This window comes from Lutra lutra, chromosome 13 (assembly GCF_902655055.1).
Source record: "Lutra lutra chromosome 13, mLutLut1.2, whole genome shotgun sequence".
Lineage (NCBI taxonomy): Eukaryota > Metazoa > Chordata > Mammalia > Carnivora > Mustelidae > Lutra > Lutra lutra.
Window position 1 is genome coordinate 72,823,384 of NC_062290.1, and position 18,734 is coordinate 72,842,117.

Consider the following 18,734-nt stretch of genomic DNA (forward strand, 5'->3'; position numbering starts at 1 on the left):
AGTGGGGGAAGGAGGGTAGGATGGTTGGAGATCACAGGTCCTAGCAGAGAAGTCCAGCCAAGCTGACTTCCCCTGATCCCAATCAGATTGATGGCCAGAAGTCAGGGTATGGGATGGGTTGTTGTGTCTCCTTTCTCTGGGGAACCCGTGACAGCTTCCCTTGAGGCTCTGACATTGGGTTGGTTAATCAGAAATCTGTTCTCTCAAAGACCTCTGGACCTCTTTGGAAGTGGCCATTCCAGACCTGTCAGCCATCTTTCTAACCTGTTACTTAGGTGACCTCTAGTGGCTGGAACCAGTAAAACGTGCTGCAGGGATGGGTGGTTTTGCTGGAATATTAAGAATAAGCAGGAAAATGCCTTTTAATGTCCAATACTTGACTATTTCTCTATATTAACCCTTCACAACCTTTTTATGATTCTCTTTCAGCATACATTCCATCATCTAATTTAGCCATAATCAACACAATTTGCATTCCAGACCAGACCCAACTCTGATTGTTACTCTAGCTGATGTTAACTTGGGCTGGCATTAGCCTCTGAGTCTCTGTGGTCTAAACCATTCACAGATGTCATGGCATTGACCCTGACTACATCCCAGGGTTGTTGTAAGAATCAAATGACATGAAGCTTATAAATAAAATGCCACATAAATGTGCTTGCTATTCCTACAAAGCCATTGAATCTGTGCTTCTGTAGACCAAGATGGCTTTGTTTCATGGCTTTGGTGAAAACATTTAAACTCTCCTCAGATTCTTTACTGGGAATTTTATCCCAATTCACAAGCACTTAACAGGTGGCTGCTGCATTTATGTCATAATGTTGTAATGTACTTAGGTAACTTAGTGGTTCATTCCACAAACACGAGCACCTGCTTTGAGCCAAATACCAGTAGATACCAGGATCCAGCAAAGACCTTGACACACAAGGTCCTGCTCTAAGGGAGTTTACATTCAGATGAGTTAAGGGATTCATAATGGTTGAAATCATCCCTATCCTGGGTTGACATTATAGCTTAACTAAGAAGAGAAGCTTAAACAACCATGTATGATACAAGTCAATATGTGATGGGGCTTTCACAGAAGTATAAACAAAGTGCCATGATCCAGGGGTCCTACTGTGGTATGTGTGAAAGGGTGAATTTAGAGCAGTGAATATGGACTCTGCTTTCTAGAAGGTTAATACTGGAGAGGTGACTGCTGGGAAATTATTTGGATACCCATGAAGTCAGTTGGAAAATGATATTTGGTGTCTATTTCTAGTTCTAGAAGAATTGCAAAAATCTTATGCAGTATATATATGCCCTTGAAATTGCTCATTCTCATTCGGTAGACATACTGTTCTTTGAGATTACAAATAGATAGTCACTAGATCATTGGAATCTCACTGTTTTAAATACTAACTTTATAAATATTAACTTAGTCCTTATATCAGCTGTGTGAGGTAGGTACTTCTAGCCTCATACCCATTTTATAGATGAGGACACTGAGATAGAGAAACAGGAAGTTGCCCAAGATTTGGCTGCTAATAAGTATTGGATTCAAACCCAAGTGGCTAGCTCCAGAGCTGCACGCCCACCACTATGCTGTATAATTTCTTAAGGCTTCACTTAAAAAGTCAATGGGAATTCTTAGAGACACATACTAAGCATTTAGGGGTGATACTACCTAAGGTCTAGGGTTGTTTTAAAATATTTCTGTACGAAAAGAGAAGGAAGATAGATGGAAAAGGCATGGTAAAATGTTGCTAACAGTTTAATCTAGTTGATGGGTCTGTAGGTATTATGATAGCATTCCCTGTTTTCATAATAAAAAATAGAATCCATTGCTAGTGAATTTGAGGACTTCAAAATATTTATTGCCTTACTGTCAATATCAAAAGACTTTTTATTAGTGACCTGAGTAATTTAGGTCAAGGCAATGAGCTTCGCTAAGTTACGATGGAATGGTGGGTCTGCAGATAGAGTGCTCTGTGTATTTAAAACCACCTTACACCTAATTTGCCAAATAAAATGGCCATATGTCTTTTCTTTTAATCAATACAGGTTGATCCTCTTGCCAGAAATATTTGACAGAACGGCAAAATGAGTTTGAGTTAGAAGGGACCTCAAAGAAGTTTCTTCCCAAATTCTCTCTTTTTTAAAAAAAAGATTGTATTTATTTATTTGACAGAGAAGGAGGGGGAGGGGCAGAAGGAGAGGGAGAAGCAGGCTCCCTGCTGAGCAGGGAGCCCGAAGTGGGACTCGATCCCAGGACCCTGGGATCATGACCTGAGCCAAAGTTAGTCGCTTAACCAACTGAGCCACCCAGGCACTTCCAAATTCTCTTTTTATAATTAGGAAAGTTGAAGCTTGGAGATCTTAAGTGATCAGCCCAAGATAAGAGGGAGAACAAGAAATGGTTGTCTACGGTCAACACAGAGCTAGTGAATGGAAGTGCAAGAATTAAAACCTGGGTTTTCTGAACTCTAGGGGGTGGGGAGGGTGTCCCACTCCCATCAAAAGGAGCTATGCTGGGAAAAGGGCTGTAGCAGCCCACATGGAGACATGGTCCCCAGGCTTCACTTGTGACTGTGGCTACAGTAGTTGCCCAGTTAGAAGTCTAGGGAGGAAGAGGAAAAAACATAAGCCACCTTCCGCTTGGGAATGAAAGGGGTCAAAAGGATCCGTCTCCTCCCCTGGCGGTTTCCAAACTTTTAGACTCAAATGGCCCTAGTAATTTGTGAGTTCCTTCCACATTCCTTGTTCACACACCCTATCTGTGTCTCCCGTAATGGGCATAGTTGGAAAAATCATGGCTGTTGCACCTGAAGATGCCTCTCAGAGGAGCATTTGGGGCTCTGGCAATGAGACTCACCCCGTGATGGGCCAGGAGTCAGGACCAAGCATTTCCTGAGGGAAGGATACAAACAGTCTTAATGAAAGTGCCTGGAGTCACCATGGCATCACAGTTGACCTGATGTCCTTATCCTGAGATTTCTCATAGGGCACTTCAGAAGCTTAAAATTTCACCTTTTCCAAGTCTGGTGCATGCCTTTCTGCAACACCCAACTTGCCTTCGTTGGTATTCCAACCCTAAGGTCTGGGAGTTGCAAACCGTATGCTCTCAGGGCCCTGGCAGGTAAGGTCAAGAGTGAAGCTGGCCAGTGTAAGACTGGGGTGACCTGGGAACAACAAGCCTGGCTCTCATCAGATGTTTTGTAGTCCTGTGCTGTCCATGCAGAAAGGCTGGGCAGGTCTGCTGCCCACTGCACTTGTGACTTCTGATATAAGAACCTGGTGAGGAAAGCAAGAGACCTGGAACCATCGCCAGCTCCCTGGGACCTCAGCAAGGCATCCCCTTTGCAGAGCCTGTTTTCCTCAACTGTAAAATGTGGGTTTCAAAAGCTTGGCAGCACCACCACCTCTGATGGTCGAATTCTGTAATCGGTGATAGAGCACATATTCCCAAAACAATCAGAGCCAGTGTCTGACTGACATAGATTTCCAGAGTGCCTGCAGGCCTCCTTGGTCTGGCTGATTTTCCAGCGCTGGTGTCCTTGAGGTCTTTGTCGGATGGGTTTGTGACATCATCTTTAACCTTTAGTCCCTGCAGTACAACGACCCACACTTAACTACCGTTCTGGTACTGCTCTCTGTCAGAGGTTGCTTTTTACAGGTTTTCTTTCCGGAAGCAGTCATGAGCAGACGAGCTTAGAAAGGGTGTTCTCTTCCTGTTGTTTCAGGGAAAATAGAGAAAGTCAAACCTCTTCCATCCCCCTCACCTGAAGGCCCCAGCGCGCAGCCTGACTTAGCTCCTGAAGAGGCTGCCGGATCCCAGCGGCCCAAGAATCTGATGCAGACCCTCATGGAAGACTATGAGACACACAAATCTAAAAGGCGTGAGAGAATGGATGATAGTAGTGTAAGTGTTTCCTCCTTTCCTCTTTCACTTCTCTGAGGGTGAATGCCCGCGTGGCGTGTGGTTATCCCAGTCCAGGCGCGGGTATGTGTGCCGTGGTCTGGCCAGCGTCCTGGCTCTGAAGCCAGTTCTCAGATGTGTCTGTTTAATGTGCCTGGAGTTGGGTTTGGGTGTTGTGCCTTGTTTCTCAAAAACGTGGATTACAGAGGGAGCTGCTGAGTGTAGCTCCTGGAACCCACTGGTGAGGCCAGAGCAGGGGATGTCTGGTGTGTAGAAAAAAACCACATGAGGACAGCACAGGAGGAAGGACACAAGCACCCCAAAATCATCTCCGGGTACTGGGGAGCTGATTGCTACCATGGCTGGCCCACCCCATAGACGTTTTATTTCTCTAGAGAACTGTGACGAGGCCGTCCCTCTACTGTCTCCTCGCAGCAATCCCCATAAATGTGTCGCAGTGTGCCAGAGGCTAAATGTGTTTCGGGCTGTTCCCAAGTGTGTGTGTACAGTTTGGCAGGAAAGAGCCATTGAAAATGACAGTTCGAAACCACAGGGCTACCCTGCTACCCTCGGTTCTCGAGATCTTTTTGCCCGTGACTGTCACATGAGCCATGAAGGAAATCATCTGCTCTGGCATTTCTTTCTCCAGTCAGAGACATAAGGATTGTTTCACACAGTCTCCCCAGCCAGGAGCCCGGGGACCAGCCTCGGGGGCCCATGCAGACCTCCTGGGAGTCTGGTTGGCCTCAGTCTCGTACCATTTATCGAAGTGGTCATCCCCCATGCCCATGCAGTTTCACCTGGGTCACAAATAGCTTGGGTCTATTGAAGACACTGCCCAGTTTGCCCAGAGGGTGCTGGTTTATGCCTGTGGTCCTGGTGTAATTTTTAACAGGCCCCTCCCCCCCAGTTTGGATGCTAAATTATGGGGTCACCTTGAACTTCCACCTACAGGCTCACAGTGGGAATCCCATGCCTACTTACTGCCGTACTTACCCTGGTTGGCTAAATTCAAAGGTTTCTGCACTCGAAGCTAGATCTTGAATGATGCTTTTAAAATATTTAGTGATAAAGAAAGTGGACACCTCCGTGGACACCAGCCCAATGACTCGCTTGCGTTCCCCAGGCTCTCCCTTGGGTTTACACCTAAGCTGCCTGGAACGCTGCCTCAGCTGCTCTGTTCAGCCGGCGCATTTCGGGGCCATTCCTCCTACCACACGGTGGATGGGGCCCGGCCCTCGGGAGCTGCTGCAGACACTCCTGCTGGGGCTCCTTCCCCCAGCACATGGGACTTCTGCCCGTGAAGTCACCTTGGCCAGCACTTCCTTACAACCCCACTGAGAACACGGAGTCTCCCTGTAGGTATTTTCTGGGTCCTGTGCTTTTGAGGTGCATGCTTGCTTCCTCCCAGGGAGTCCTCACTGTGTATCAGCGGCCGTGGTGGCGGTTAGCTGAGGGGCCCCTGCATCCTGGCATGGAAGGGGAGGAACGAAGGGAAGCACTCTACGTGTGCCCCGTGCAAGTGTTTTCTAAGCACTGGCCGCGTATCTCTGGTGTGTGCTTTTTGTGTGCCCGTTAGAGGCACACACTACCCACAGGAGTGAAGGGCCCGCGGCCGCTCACTCTGCAGACAGAGCTGGAAGCTGCCTTCGTGCAAACTCTGGAGCCACCAGACCGGCTTTCCCCTTCGCCTGCAGGACGCTACCTGGAATCAACGTCTCAGTACACGCCTTAACTCAACCAAGGGGCAGGCTCCCATCTCAGTTTTTCTCAAGTAAAGAAGCATTTTGCATAAGGAAGAAACCCATTAACTAGTCAGGCTATTAATATCCCCAGATCTTGGATTCAGAGCCGGGTGTTTTACACTGTTCTTGAGATTACAAGAGAACTGAGTTTGCTGTTGTGGGAAACTTAGGAACAGAGCGAAATCTATCCAGTTCGCTATATCCTCTGTACCCAGAACTCAAAAGCCTACTCAGATCGCTTCTAAAGCATGTCAGTGACCATCAGCCAGACTTGATTTTCATGCCACCTGTTCGTTCACCCCTTAGACCTTTTCACCCCGGGGATCCTTTCTACTGTCTCGTCATCAGTCGCTGGGGAACGTGTCAAAGTTTCCCTGTAGGAATGAACAAACTTCATTTGTCTTCCTTAGCTGTTTCTGGCCCCTTCTTTAATCATCTCTTCTACTGGAAGGATAATCACAGGGAGCCAATGGATTGCTTGATACTTATGTAGTGGCTTCCCTGCCCCAGAAGCTGGTAGTTCTGTTTTCCCAGTGCTGTTCCCATACACTATTCTGAGGGTGAAACCTGACTCCTTAGCTCCTCCCCCCTCTAGAAGTCTTACCTGGTTCACCTGAGGCCAGTGTCACCTGACACATCCACCTGCCAATATGCTTTCCAGTAGGTCACTTGACAGCACTATGAGTCCCTCACACACACTCAGGACCAAACTTTGTGTTTGCTCAGGGGAAGCAGCGAGTTCTTTCTGACTGGAATGAAAAGAATTCTTACTCGCTTGCTGAGGAGAAGGAAGACCTAAAAACAAAATGGGGCAGTTGGCCTGTATGTGTCGTGATATGGTAGACCCATGGTCCTATGGAGCATGAAGGACAGAAGAAAGAGAAGACAGAGGAACCAAAGGAAGCTATGCCTAGAGTTTTCATGAGTGGTTTTTGCCAACCCCCAAGAAAAACATCCTTACCATTCCAGACAGATGAGTTTTGTCCCCACCCTGGAGCAGCGGTGGTCTCTGGAGTCCTGTCCCTGGCTCATTTCCAGCTTAAATTTTCCCACTTTTAAAAAAATTGTATGCCAGACCGGAAGGAGGCTGCTGGCTCCTGGATCCCCTGCCAGGGGGTGGTGTGGGGGAAGCTGCAGTATTTGGTGGCCTTTCTCATGTCCCTGAGCTGGCCCTCTTCTGCTGGAAACAAGGTGAATGCTCAGAAAACAACAGAAGATGGGAAGTTCAATCCCAGCTCTCTTTTGGGATATCTACCCACAAGGCACTGCATCGGGGATCTTACGTCACCTGTGGATGTCTGCTCCTTACACAGTTGGTGAAAAAGTCATTAACAAGGAACTGGAAAAAGTTCCCTTTTCTTGAGACGTGATCCCCACATGGCCGCCCTTGTTACCAGCTCTGACCTTGGGCAGGTGCCACCTGTTGGTTTCCTTGCTCTGTGTGATATGGTCACCAAGGAGTGCCTCCCTGCTCAAGGCTTTGGCCAGGCCCCACTGACTAAGGGACCCCTCTGTTAATTTGGGGGTAGGGATGTTGCTTTCTCCACCCTTAGCCCCTTACCCTGGCTGTTTACCAGCCTGTTCCACAGGGCCTTTGTACGAATTAGAAAAAAGCACCTTTTTTCATGTTCCAGGACGCACCCCTGCCTCACTGGGAGGGCAGTGAGTGGACCAAGCTGCAACCCTGTCCACCCGCTCAGCCTGGTTCTTCTGCGCCTCGTGTGCACCACACACCCAGATGGCAACGGTCCTGTTCTGATTATGGGTTGCTCTTATCTGGAAGCGTTTTCTTTGTGAAAGTGTCCTCTTATCTGGGCCTGATGGCCATCTCTGGTCCATCCTGTAACACACGATGGGCTGGTGAATCATAGTTTCCTAGAAGGTTCCCTGGTGCCTTGCAAAGGAACGATATTTAGGCAAAAGTGTTTTTCTAGCCACTTGTTCCCTAAGCCTCAGAAGGGAACGGGTTCTTGAGTCAGTGATGCTCTTGAACAAGTTGGTGGATTTGCCTTCCCTTTCTCACTGCAGAGATGCTGACCTGCACCCAAATTAAAGTCTCCTGTAGGCATTCAGCCCCAACCCCGCTTCTAGCATAGGGTCTACTTTTGGAGGGGTTTCTACTCTCTCTTGCCCCCAAAATAGTTACTGAGGCATCTTTCAGTCGTCCCTGCCTGTTTTGGAATAAGAGAAGGCCTCACCTGTTCTTCTGGGTTAAGTCAAAGCTGGGGGCTAGCGTGCTTTTCTAAGAATTCCTCACACACATTCCCCCTCAAACCAAGACACCCTGTGGCCATACTTACTCTCAGGGAGTGGACGAGGGAGGCCTGTCCTGTGCCCCACACCACAGGCTCCATGGGAAGCTTAGCCACAATCAAGGATGTTTCGTGCTGCCTAGATTTCTCCTAGCTGCTCATGCCCTGTGGGGGTACAAAAAGAATTCATCAGACCCGGGTCATCAGCCTTGACCATTACAGAACTGTAATTTTTAGCGCTATGCATTAGAAGCCGGTAATGACCACAGACATAGGACCCCACCTAACCAGTCCATGGATGCCAGCAGCCAAGACTGAGAAATGCCTCTAGTTCCTAAGTTGTGTAAACACAAGGTCATTACCGTTACCATAATTCCGGAGGGGGCTGCCCAAAGTCCATTCTTTTATGTCCTTTCCCTTAGCTGGCCCATTTTGTTCGGAGATTTTCTTGCAGAGACTTTGAGTTTCCCACAGGAACTAAAGGGTCTTTTTAGTTTCTGCATGATCACCCGACTGTCAGGAACTCATCCAGGCCCCCAAAATAGTGACAGGGATGGCTGTGTGCCCTCCCTAGGCGGTGCCATCCACAGTTCGGCTCACAGAATCTGCCCCCACAAACCTTGCATCCAGATCAAGTCCTTCCTGTGCTTTGGGTCTTCTCTTCGGGGGACATTGCGCTACAAGACTGCTGTGGGGCTCAAAGGAACTACAGGAAGAGAAGAGGCTGGTTGGCTATAGAGTCTAGCAAATCCACTATAGCCATCGAAGACCTCGTTGGTGGGCAGCCATCCGCACACAGGGGAGGGGAGGACTATTGTTAATTCAAAGCACAGAAAAATGGAAGCAGCAAATCTTGAATTAACAAAGTATGGCTTATCTGATATTTTTATTAGTGAATAGCAGGGTATCTGTGTGCTCCCCAAGATAGAGTTTTAACTAAACTAATATCAGATGAAGCGAGTGTGGCATGTGTGTGTGATGGCCTCCCGATGTTCCGTCCCCACCTGCCCACCCCCAGCGTGGCGCCAGTTTCCAGCTGGGGGAGGGTGTTGTGCGAGTGTGTCTCTGCTGTGTACTAACCCTGCTCTTTTCCCTCTCTGCCAGTACACCTCTAAGTTACTGTCTTGCAAGGTGACTTCCGAGGTACTTTTCCACTTGTTTGCCTTGGTGTTCCTGCATGCCTGCCCCAGGTGCATGCTCTTGTGGTTTGCCATTTCCTGATGTGTTCAAGGAGACGGGCAAGGAAGCAGCTCGTCTCCATGTTTCTTTCTTCCAGCCTTTTTGGAACTGGGGACTCTGGGGACTGCCTGGAAATATTGGGGTAAATGCAAAAGGGCTCCTTGCTACTGTGCTTTGCTGTGCTGTGTGGTGGGACTGGAGAAGACCTTGCCCTGCTCATGGATCCGGAAGGGGTCTGCATGCAAAGGCACAGATGTTAGTTTCTTCAGGCACTGATAGCAAAGATACTCTGGTGTGGTTAGAAGACAGTGCAGCTCACGAGGACTGAGCTGTTGATCCAGTCCTTTGTTTGGTTGGTTGGGTTTTTTTGGAAGCTCCTTGAGCATTGAATTTCCAAGTCTCCTCCCTTCTTCTATAGTTTCCTTTTTCACAGAATTCATAAATATCTGTGCTATGAAAAATCACAGTATTTTTCATTTTCCTCTAATTTTTAAATATTTTTCCTCTTTTTTTGCTACAAAACCACGTTTTTGTATTTTTTCTTTAGAATTTTATTATTTATAAAACACTTATTGCAAGTATACAGAACTGTAGGAAGAATCATTCATTCATTCTCTCAGTTAACAATTTATTGAGGACCTAGGATACCCTAGGCCCTCTTTGAGGTTCCAGAAATAGAGCCTTCGACAAAACCAAGTCCCCAACGTCATGGAGTTGGCATTCAAATGTTCCAGTGATAAGAGATAATAAAACAATAAAGCCCATCCATCCAGGCTTGACCAAGCTTATCATTTCATAATATTTGCTTAATATTTTAAATTATTAATATTAATAATAGGTATTAATAATTAATACCAATACTATTAATTTTGCAAATACCATTCGAGCTCCCTTGTTACTTCTCCCCAGCCCCCACTTCTCTCTCTCCGGAGAGGTGACGTTTCTTCAGTTTACTGTTAAACATTTCTGTGCATGTTTTTATAGTTATATTTCATATGTTTGTCTACATGGGTGACATCTTGTTTTTTGCATGCCTTAAAACTTTCCAGAAACCTATCACATTGTTACATCCTCTGCTCCTTTATTCTGTCTACATTGTTTTTAGATGCGAACATGGGGTTACTGAGGGCTCTGGCTCATTCATTGTGACTGCTGTATCGTTCCCCACCGAATGAATATATCCCTGTTTATTCATCCGTCTGTTGATGATGTTGGTTGTTCCTCTCTCTCTGTTTCCTTATTTTTTTGCAATTACAAACAATGTTTCAGTGAATGTTACATGTTATCTCTTTGTGTAAGCTCTGGAAGAATTTCTCTCTTCTAGGAGGGAAGTACTGCTCAGAAGGCTTTTTTCCCATCCTCCCTTCCCGCTCATTACATACTGCATGTTATTCTTCAGGATGGTTGTGTTTAGTTATACCACAATATATTTTAAAATCTCCCTATCTCACAAAATAATTACTACCAGAGATGGGAGCTGATGATTGTCAGTAATCTTTGTTCGAAAGATAAGAGTATTCTTTCATAAGATATAAAATGAAAAATGAAATATAAAAGTTGTATCATCCCATGTACCCACCTCAGCGACTAATTGTGGTTCTCATCTCGGTAATGGCAGTGGAAGAAAGAGGCCCTAGGCCCCATCCCCTTTGAGTTAACATAATTAAGAATAACGAAAATCTGGTCAAGTATGTCCAAGGAAGATAACACTGGGCCCAGTCTATCTTCAAATGAAGAGGACTTAGGAAGACAGAATATTAACGTGAATGGAGTCACTGACATTCCTTAACCCCTCTGCCTTTTGTTCCCCATCCCCCAAGTACAATCGTCTGTTGATTTCTATGAGAAACAAGTGATTTGCTTGAATTCCTCAAGCACAAGAGACAGAAAATTAATATTAGGGGGGGTTGTTCAAAGAGAGTTGATTTTTCTCCCTCTCACCAAACCTAAATCTAAATTTGTGAAAATGATAAACCCTTAAATCAGACTTTTTATTATTATTTTCAAATTTTTTAACGTTTTCCCCTCTCCATCCCTGTGGAGTATTATTGTTTTTTCTGTTGCTTCTTTCGACAGACTCCTTACAGGCACTGAGCCGCAGTGTGGCACGGCGGCCTAGGGCATCAGCTCCATACCCACATAGGCACATACGACATTACTGTCTTCTGAATTAATTATGGAATAAATGCTCATTTAGATACCTTCTCCAGGAGCTTGGCCTTTAAATCTTCAAAAGGCCATTGTGGGATGCCTTCAGCCCTGAGACAGTCCTCACCAGAAGCCTTGGATTACCTGGAGACAGTAAATGGTGTAGTGCTCCTTATAAAAATGCCTTACATCTGAACACTTCATCATTTACAAACCCCTTCCAATAATGATGGAAATCGTTACAGTTCGCTAGTTGTAGAGCACAGGGAACTAGGCTATATGTACATTGTATCATTTATTCCTTCGGCCAGCTCTGTACTATAGCTTTTAGGATTCCCATTTCACACCTAAGAGAACTGAGGCCCAGGGATAAGTGACTTTTCTAAGGTCACACAGTCATTAGGATTTAAATCTAGACATGCCTGGACTTCAGAGTCAGCACTGTCTCCAGAGAATGCCTGTGACCCAGGGCAGGTGCTGTCTCCATCTTGCAGATGAAGAAACTTGAGACACGAGATGCCATGAACAGTACCGTGTTCCAGACGGAACTGGAAAGAAAGTGAGGACTTCCTGATCCAGGCTAGTACCCTCTCTCAGTACCGCGTTACCATGCACTGACCTTCTAGATGAATCCTCTACTAAACTACACTTCTTTGCCCCTACCAGTCTCTTATTCTTAGATATTGAATAAGTGACCATAGTATGCTGACACATAAGACCCTGCAACATGGCTTATTGCTTAACGATGAACATTCATTTAGGAGACAGGGCTGAGTGCCTCCTACATGGTAGGTCCAGCTGTCCCCACTGCGGAGCCTGGGGAAGGCTTCCCAGAGGAAAGCACATGGAAGGTCTGGGAAGTCCATCCATTTGTCAGAGGTCCAAAGAAGCAGGTTGAGATGGACCCCCAAGTCGTGAATCTCCCTAGAACTTGCTAGTACCCAAGACCGCCTGCAGCCCGCATCTCCCTGCTTCTCCAGAGTTGCCAGCCTTTCTGTCCCTTGCCAAAATGATTGTTCTTAGAATAAGCGAAGCCTTCACTGTAGTTTGGATCATCAAACAGTGCTGGCTCTGCTAGACTTTAATGTCAGAACCTGCATGTTCTAAGCTAATGCCACCGTAATTTAAGTGGTTGGCACGCATGGGCTTGCTTGTCATGCCGAGTGATGAAATTGAGTCATTTCTCATATGTTGGCCACCTGAATGTCATCCACCGGGATCTCCTCTCGATCAAACCAAAGCCGGAACAGCCTGAATGAAGTTTTCCCTCTGGAGTCCACAGAGTACTCTGGTGAACTGGAGGGAGGCAGGCCTTGCCCTGATGGTGGTGAGCCTACCTGTCCTTGATTTTCTGACCTTGGATTTCATTGATTAGCACCTGGGCCCTGATGTCACATCATTATGCTCAGGTTGCTTTAATTGGCCTGGGAAGCTCTTTTTCTTTTCACTTAGTTTCTGTTGGAAGTTGAATTATACCAAAATAGACTTTCATGATATAAATATGATTGCAGCTTATGTATGTCCACAAAGTTTGACGGATGGAATTCACACTGGCCCAGCTGTTTGGGATTATTTTCTGGTTTGCTGTTTACAAAGAGACTGAGACAACTGATAACCTGTGCTGTCCAATATGGTAGTCACAAGGTCCGTGAGGATATTAAAATTAATTAAAATTAAATTTTTAGTTTCGCAGCCACACTGGTCTTATTCCAAGTGCTCCACAGTCATGTAGCTCAGTGGTTGCCATGTTGATGACACAGATCCAGAACATTTCCATCAGACAGCACTGATCGGATAACATGTAGAGAACCACTGTGTTATTGAAACACAACGCAGAGTCAAGTCTAGTTCAAAAACATGTCCAGACTTGTGATGAGCTCTGGGCATTATATGTAAGTATTGAATCACTAAATTCTGCTCTTGAAACCAATACGACACTCTTTGTTCACCCACTAGAATAAAAATTTGGAAGAAAAAGATGGACTTGCAAAACATTTCAGGGAAATTAAATCTTTTGATATTGAAAACTATGGGTCAAATAGCAAATGAAATCTGGCAATGAAATGAATGCATATCCAGCACATCCCATCCTACTTCATTTCCCATGTCTCTTCCACTTCCTGGCCATACCAGACACTATTACTTTCCCTTTCTTGGATGCCGTTGAGAGGGAAAGGACAAAAGAAACGGAGAAGCTGGTTTGCGTACATAGTGAACATCCATGATCTCTGATTCATTTTTTTTTTCCTTCTCTCTTCAGGTCCTTGAGGCCACACGGGTTAATCGAAGAAAGAGCGCCCTGGCCTTGCGCTGGGAGGCAGGGATTTATGCCAACCAGGAGGAAGAGGACAATGAATAACAAATTCTTTCACCCAGGAAGCTTCTTTGGTGCTTGGGTTCCCAAGAAACCAAGAAATCCACACATCAAAGCATTTTAATGGAATATTTATTAAAGTGCGAACAAACTCCACAATCCTTATGTAGACCAGAAGCTGCAATGACCAATGATGAAAAATCAAGTGAAAAGAAGCCCACCCATCAAACCCTAGAAACACCCAGGAGTCAAAAGAGAAAGGATTTTTGATTTTTTTTTTTTTTGAGACTCAATCACCTGGGTTTGGACCAGTCCTTCGACTCAAAAGGACAAAGCAGTAACGAGTCAACGTGGCTGCCACAGGCAGAACTAAGACCAGCCTCTCTGGGTGATGAGGACAAACATTGGTAACAGGGCCACATAGAGCAGTAGAGCCCACGCTGGTGCAAGCCACGGGGCCTGGGGTACTTCCTACACCGGCTTCCCACCTTCACTCATGGCATCCCAGGTGTTGGGATAACTCCGTTTACTCCAGCAGCCATAAAACGAAATGCAATTTTCTCTCTATCTGCCCGGAAGAGACAATTATGATTCCATGTCTCTTCCATTTAGTTGTTTTTAATTGGGAGCAATCAATGATGGCAATACCTAAAATCCACCTTTTGGAGACCGTGTTTCTTCATGTTGCAAACACAATCTATTCTACATGAAGGGGTCAAGAAGGAAGGAGAAAGCCAAACCAAATGGATTGTTTTAGCTTTAGGATCTCGTCTGGTTTGAGTATTGACTAATTTGCAGTTCATGAGAACACATTTTCACAATTATGTTTCTCTTCACACGAAAGCTCTATTTAGTGGGCAACAACTATTTTTATGATGGGATGGGGGGAGTGTATCCATGTATGAAACCTGTACACATTCAACAGGTTGGCTCAAGACAGTAGGGATATTTTTGGAGTGGCAATAATTGAAAAAGGGCAAACTCTGCCTGAAGCAGAGGACAGGAAATAAAAAGGTGTTTATAGCTATATTTTATATTATAAACTGGACCTTGGGAGGAAGAATGATAGATTATTTTGGATCAGTCAGAAAGGAAACATTAAAGAAAAGGTCATGAAGGTAGACAGAAAAACAGGGAGGGAGGAAGTGGGAAAATACGGAAGTAAGAGATACTATTTTTGCTGAGCAACCAGCGTTTTTCAGGACGATAAAGAGAAAAATATAGAATAGAAATTTAAGTTCAGGCTTGGAATCAGCTACAATTCCTAAAGATGGTTGTGTGTGTACATGTATGTGTATGTGTGTGTGTGAGTGTGTGTGTGCCTTTGTGTGTTTGGGTAAAGTGTGTGTACAAGGATGAAAATTCCAGAATGATCATGGGACAAGGGTGTACAGTTATTTCCTCCAAAGCTGTTTGCCAGTGTCGGGAGTGAGTGAGAATTTCTTTTTTATGAAAAGGGATATAGAGGCACCGACCTGATACAGTATTTGTAATATTAAATTGACCTAACTTGGTATTTGCATGAGTCGCAATTGAAAAGTTTGGAGCGGTTTTGTAATTTGACATTGAGAAAAGTACCGTATTTATTCTCATGCTTTGTATTCATAGCTTAGTACACTGTGGAGGACGCCAGCTTTGCTCTCTGTCATTTAAAGCAATATGAAAAGGGTATTCCATAATTGGGTGCCCTGAATTTCTGGATGAGAAACATTTTTAATTCTGGCCATGAGAAAAAAAAAAAACGGACCAGCCTTTTTTTTTTTTTTTTTTTTCTCTTCCTATTTCTTTCAAAACTGTGGTTTTTTAAAAAGCAATAATTAAGCCAGACCTCACTAAAATTCTTTTTTGTTTTTATATTGTTATGTCATAAACTCTGCTATGTTACTCTGATAGGTAGCGATGCCACAACAGTGTGTATGTAGATGTTAGGCACGTTATCTTTGCTTCTCTTAATAGACTAGTGTTGACTTTAGGGGGGAAGGTTTATTCGCAGACCAGCAGTGGGCATTAAGTAAAAATGCACCTGTCTGATACCTCACAAGGATCCTTTCAAACTGCCAAGGGAACCTGCCATTTGAAGCCGAACTCTAGAGATGGGTGGTGGGCACCATCTTTATATGGTTTATTGTCCTGAATATTCTGAAGGTATACTCAGCCAAACGTGCTAGCCGCCGGGAACACAGCAAAGATCCCTACGGCAAGGAATTCTTTTTCAAGTTGGGGAGCCTGGCATGGAGACAGACGGGCCCAGGAAAATGAGGTCTGTGTTAGGTGGGGAGTCCTGACGGGTGAAATGGGGAGAACCCAGGAAGGCTGCTTTGCCTGAGGATTTCCAGCCTTCCCACAGTAGGCACAGGACTGAAAACAGCTGGGACAAGACCTTCTTGGGGCCCCGGGGGCACAGTGGTAGCTAGGACTGCTGGTGAGTGAAGTGGTTCTAGGCGGGGCACCAAAAACGGAACATGCTTCATGTTTTCTGGACTGCCTCTGCCTCTGGTAGTGATACAGACCTGATAGAGGACAAACACCGTCTTTCACAAGATGAAACAGCCCTCAGGACCGACCTGCAGGTTTTTGTTCGGTTTTGATGGAAGCCGTGTACCCACCCACTTTAAAACCTACATGTGAAAAAGAGAATTTGCTTCGGATTGAAAGCTTAGGAGGTCACACAATTAATGGAATTGCTCTAGAGGCAGGCCAGTCGGCCGCTGACTCCAGCTGATTGAACCAGAAGCATGAATCACGTTGTGCAGAGTTCTAAGAGCCGAGTCCCTTGATGCGTGCTCCGTGCGTCGATAAGGCAACAAATGCAGAGTTTCCGTGACCCTCCTGTAGTCACAAAGCTGCTTACCTATGGCCCCTACATCTCCAGCCTTCGCTTGTTCCCTCTGCTGCCTTCTGATGACAGATGGCCATTTCCTTGCTCCACTCACTCCCGATCCTATGAAAATGTAAATTACAGTTCCCTTGGAAGAGCCAGATTTTCTCTGAGCTCTTGAGTTTTTTACTCCTTCAGAAAATACGGGGCTTTGTACATCGCACCATGCTAGGCTCTGGGATCCCTAATGAACCCCTTTAACCTTCTGAAGATGCAGCAGACCCCTGGAGGAGAGTCATTCCTGCGTAATCCATCAAGAAGAAGAGGCTTGTCCCGAAAATCAGCCTCTGATGCTCGTCCCTGCCCCCAAATAGCACGCAAGCTTGTTAATCTCAACTATAACAAATGTTTAGATTCTGTAGATGTTAAAAGCTTTCCTGAAAGTGTTCCTTTCCACAGTGTTTATAGATGTTCACTTTCCTCGGGGGCTGATTAACTACTGACACGCCTTGGCTTTCTCATCCAGAAATTATGGAAACAGGGTCTGTCAGTGGTAGGAGGCGGGGCTGTGTTCCACTTGGTTGACACAATGCAGTTTCCTTGCCTCTTCACACCTCTGCATGCTGCCTCCTCTCGACGATGACATATAAGCAGTATATAGATCAGTGTCCACATATACACACAATACACACACACGCACACATAAAGCGTAACAAGAAACACTAAAACAGTGTCGACTCTTGTCTCTGAAGACAATTAAACATTTTTCCAACTAAAGAATGGATGTAATTAAACTATGTATTGAAAAAAAAAATAGCCTAAGTGTTTAGAGATGGTGACTATATCCAGTTTAAGTGACAGAACCAATTTCCTGAATTTTAAGCATTCAGTGAGTGAGCTGCCAATATTCATTTTGTGTTGCCCTGGACCCAAATGACTTTTTTTTTTTTTTTTGGAGGAGGAGAGTGGGGAAAGCAGCAATACTGTGTTTGAAAATTATACTCTGTATCTGGCTCTCCTGTGTATGTTAACCACTTAAATGTTATTATCCTGCTTCGGTTTTATAGTGATTGTGAGGCATTCAATGCAAGTATACAATTATTTTCTCATTAAAACCCAGTGTGTGCTGTGTTTTTATAACCCACGGCTGCTTGTTTGACTGGGGGTGGGGGGGAGGTCGGAGGCCAGATCTGCCACGCGGTGACACGCCCGTGCACCCTTGGCCTTGACTTCTGTGCAGCAGCACCCGCGTCTTGCACATTTGGAACCGAAAAAGCAGTACTAGCTGGTGGGCCATCCCTGTAACAGGCTGTCCCAGTCCCCTTTTTGTGATGCTGTCTCTGGCTGCCCCAGCTAGAACCTCGAAACCTCTTGGGACCCTAGGAATGTACAGGGCCTCCGGATCAGGTATGTAGACGCACAAGGTCAAAGGGATGGCTGGGCAAACAGCAGGACAAATGGTAAAACTCAAGCTTCACAGCTGGCTCTCAGGCTCTAATTTTTCTTATTACATTTCCAGCACCTGTATTGGGCTCCCCTCCGAAGAGCGGAGAATTTCACACTTTGAAGAGCGTACGATGATCGCAGGTTCATCAGAAAGCTTCCTCTCCAAATTTCCTCCTGTCCTCCCATCCCCCACTGCTCCCCGAGCGGCCAGCTGCTCAGTTCACTATCCAGCCCCTCACAATGACTCACGCCCGGACCTTGTGTCTCCTGCTCCTCCCCCTCTCTCCTGCGCCCCGCACCACCCCACCCCCTCCTTGGAGTCTCTTCCTCCATCTCTCCCGGTGTATATGACTTCTTCCAACCTTCTGAGACAGCGAAATTGTGATCAGCTCTGGATTCAGTGTCTTGGTCCTCTTTGCCTCTGTCACCACTAATATCTGAGAGTGCTGGGAAAACCAGGGGTGTCAAGGTACACAGGACAGGTACACTCAGAATGGGAGGCGAAGTCTAGCATAGTCCAGGTAGAAGGAAGGAGGAGTCTCACTGAGGAGGCTCTTACCAAAACCAATGGGAGGCATTAAAACCACTAATGGGTAGATGGCGGGCGTGCAGGCTTTTTGCTTTCTGACCAAGACCTCCCGTCCCTACGCCACTTTGATCTTCCCTGTGCTTATCGGCTGTCAAAAAGACAATCACTGGGGGACACATGAGGCCACGAAATTACCTCTGAGCATTGCTCATTTTCATTATGGGATGCCTGCGTCACAAGAAAGTGTGGTGGTTATGTCCCTCCCTGCAGAGAACCCCCACAAAGTTTAAAACTAGGCTCCTGGGAACACAGAGAACAAATAGGGAATTCAAAGGGAGACTTTAAAAGGTTTGAAAGGTCTAAGAAGACAGAAAGGCAAAGAATGGGGCCTCCAAAAATCCCCGG

The 18,734-nt window shown here is 45.7% G+C and overlaps 1 protein-coding gene across 3 annotated transcripts in view; it reads left to right on the plus strand.

Annotated features, from left to right (window-relative positions):
- The window catches only part of PALM2AKAP2 (PALM2 and AKAP2 fusion), a 503,483-nt gene extending 486,014 nt beyond the window's left edge, over nucleotides 1–17,469 (plus strand). For all 3 annotated transcript variants that reach the window (XM_047700792.1, XM_047700794.1, XM_047700795.1), the window contains 3 exons: nucleotides 3,723–3,901; nucleotides 9,000–9,038; nucleotides 13,483–17,469. In XM_047700792.1, coding sequence (XP_047556748.1) covers nucleotides 3,723–3,901; nucleotides 9,000–9,038; nucleotides 13,483–13,581 — 317 coding nt within the window. In that variant the 3' untranslated portion in view covers nucleotides 13,582–17,469. The remainder of the gene's footprint in view (nucleotides 1–3,722; nucleotides 3,902–8,999; nucleotides 9,039–13,482) is intronic.
- The last annotated feature ends 1,265 nt before the right edge of the window (nucleotides 17,470–18,734 follow it).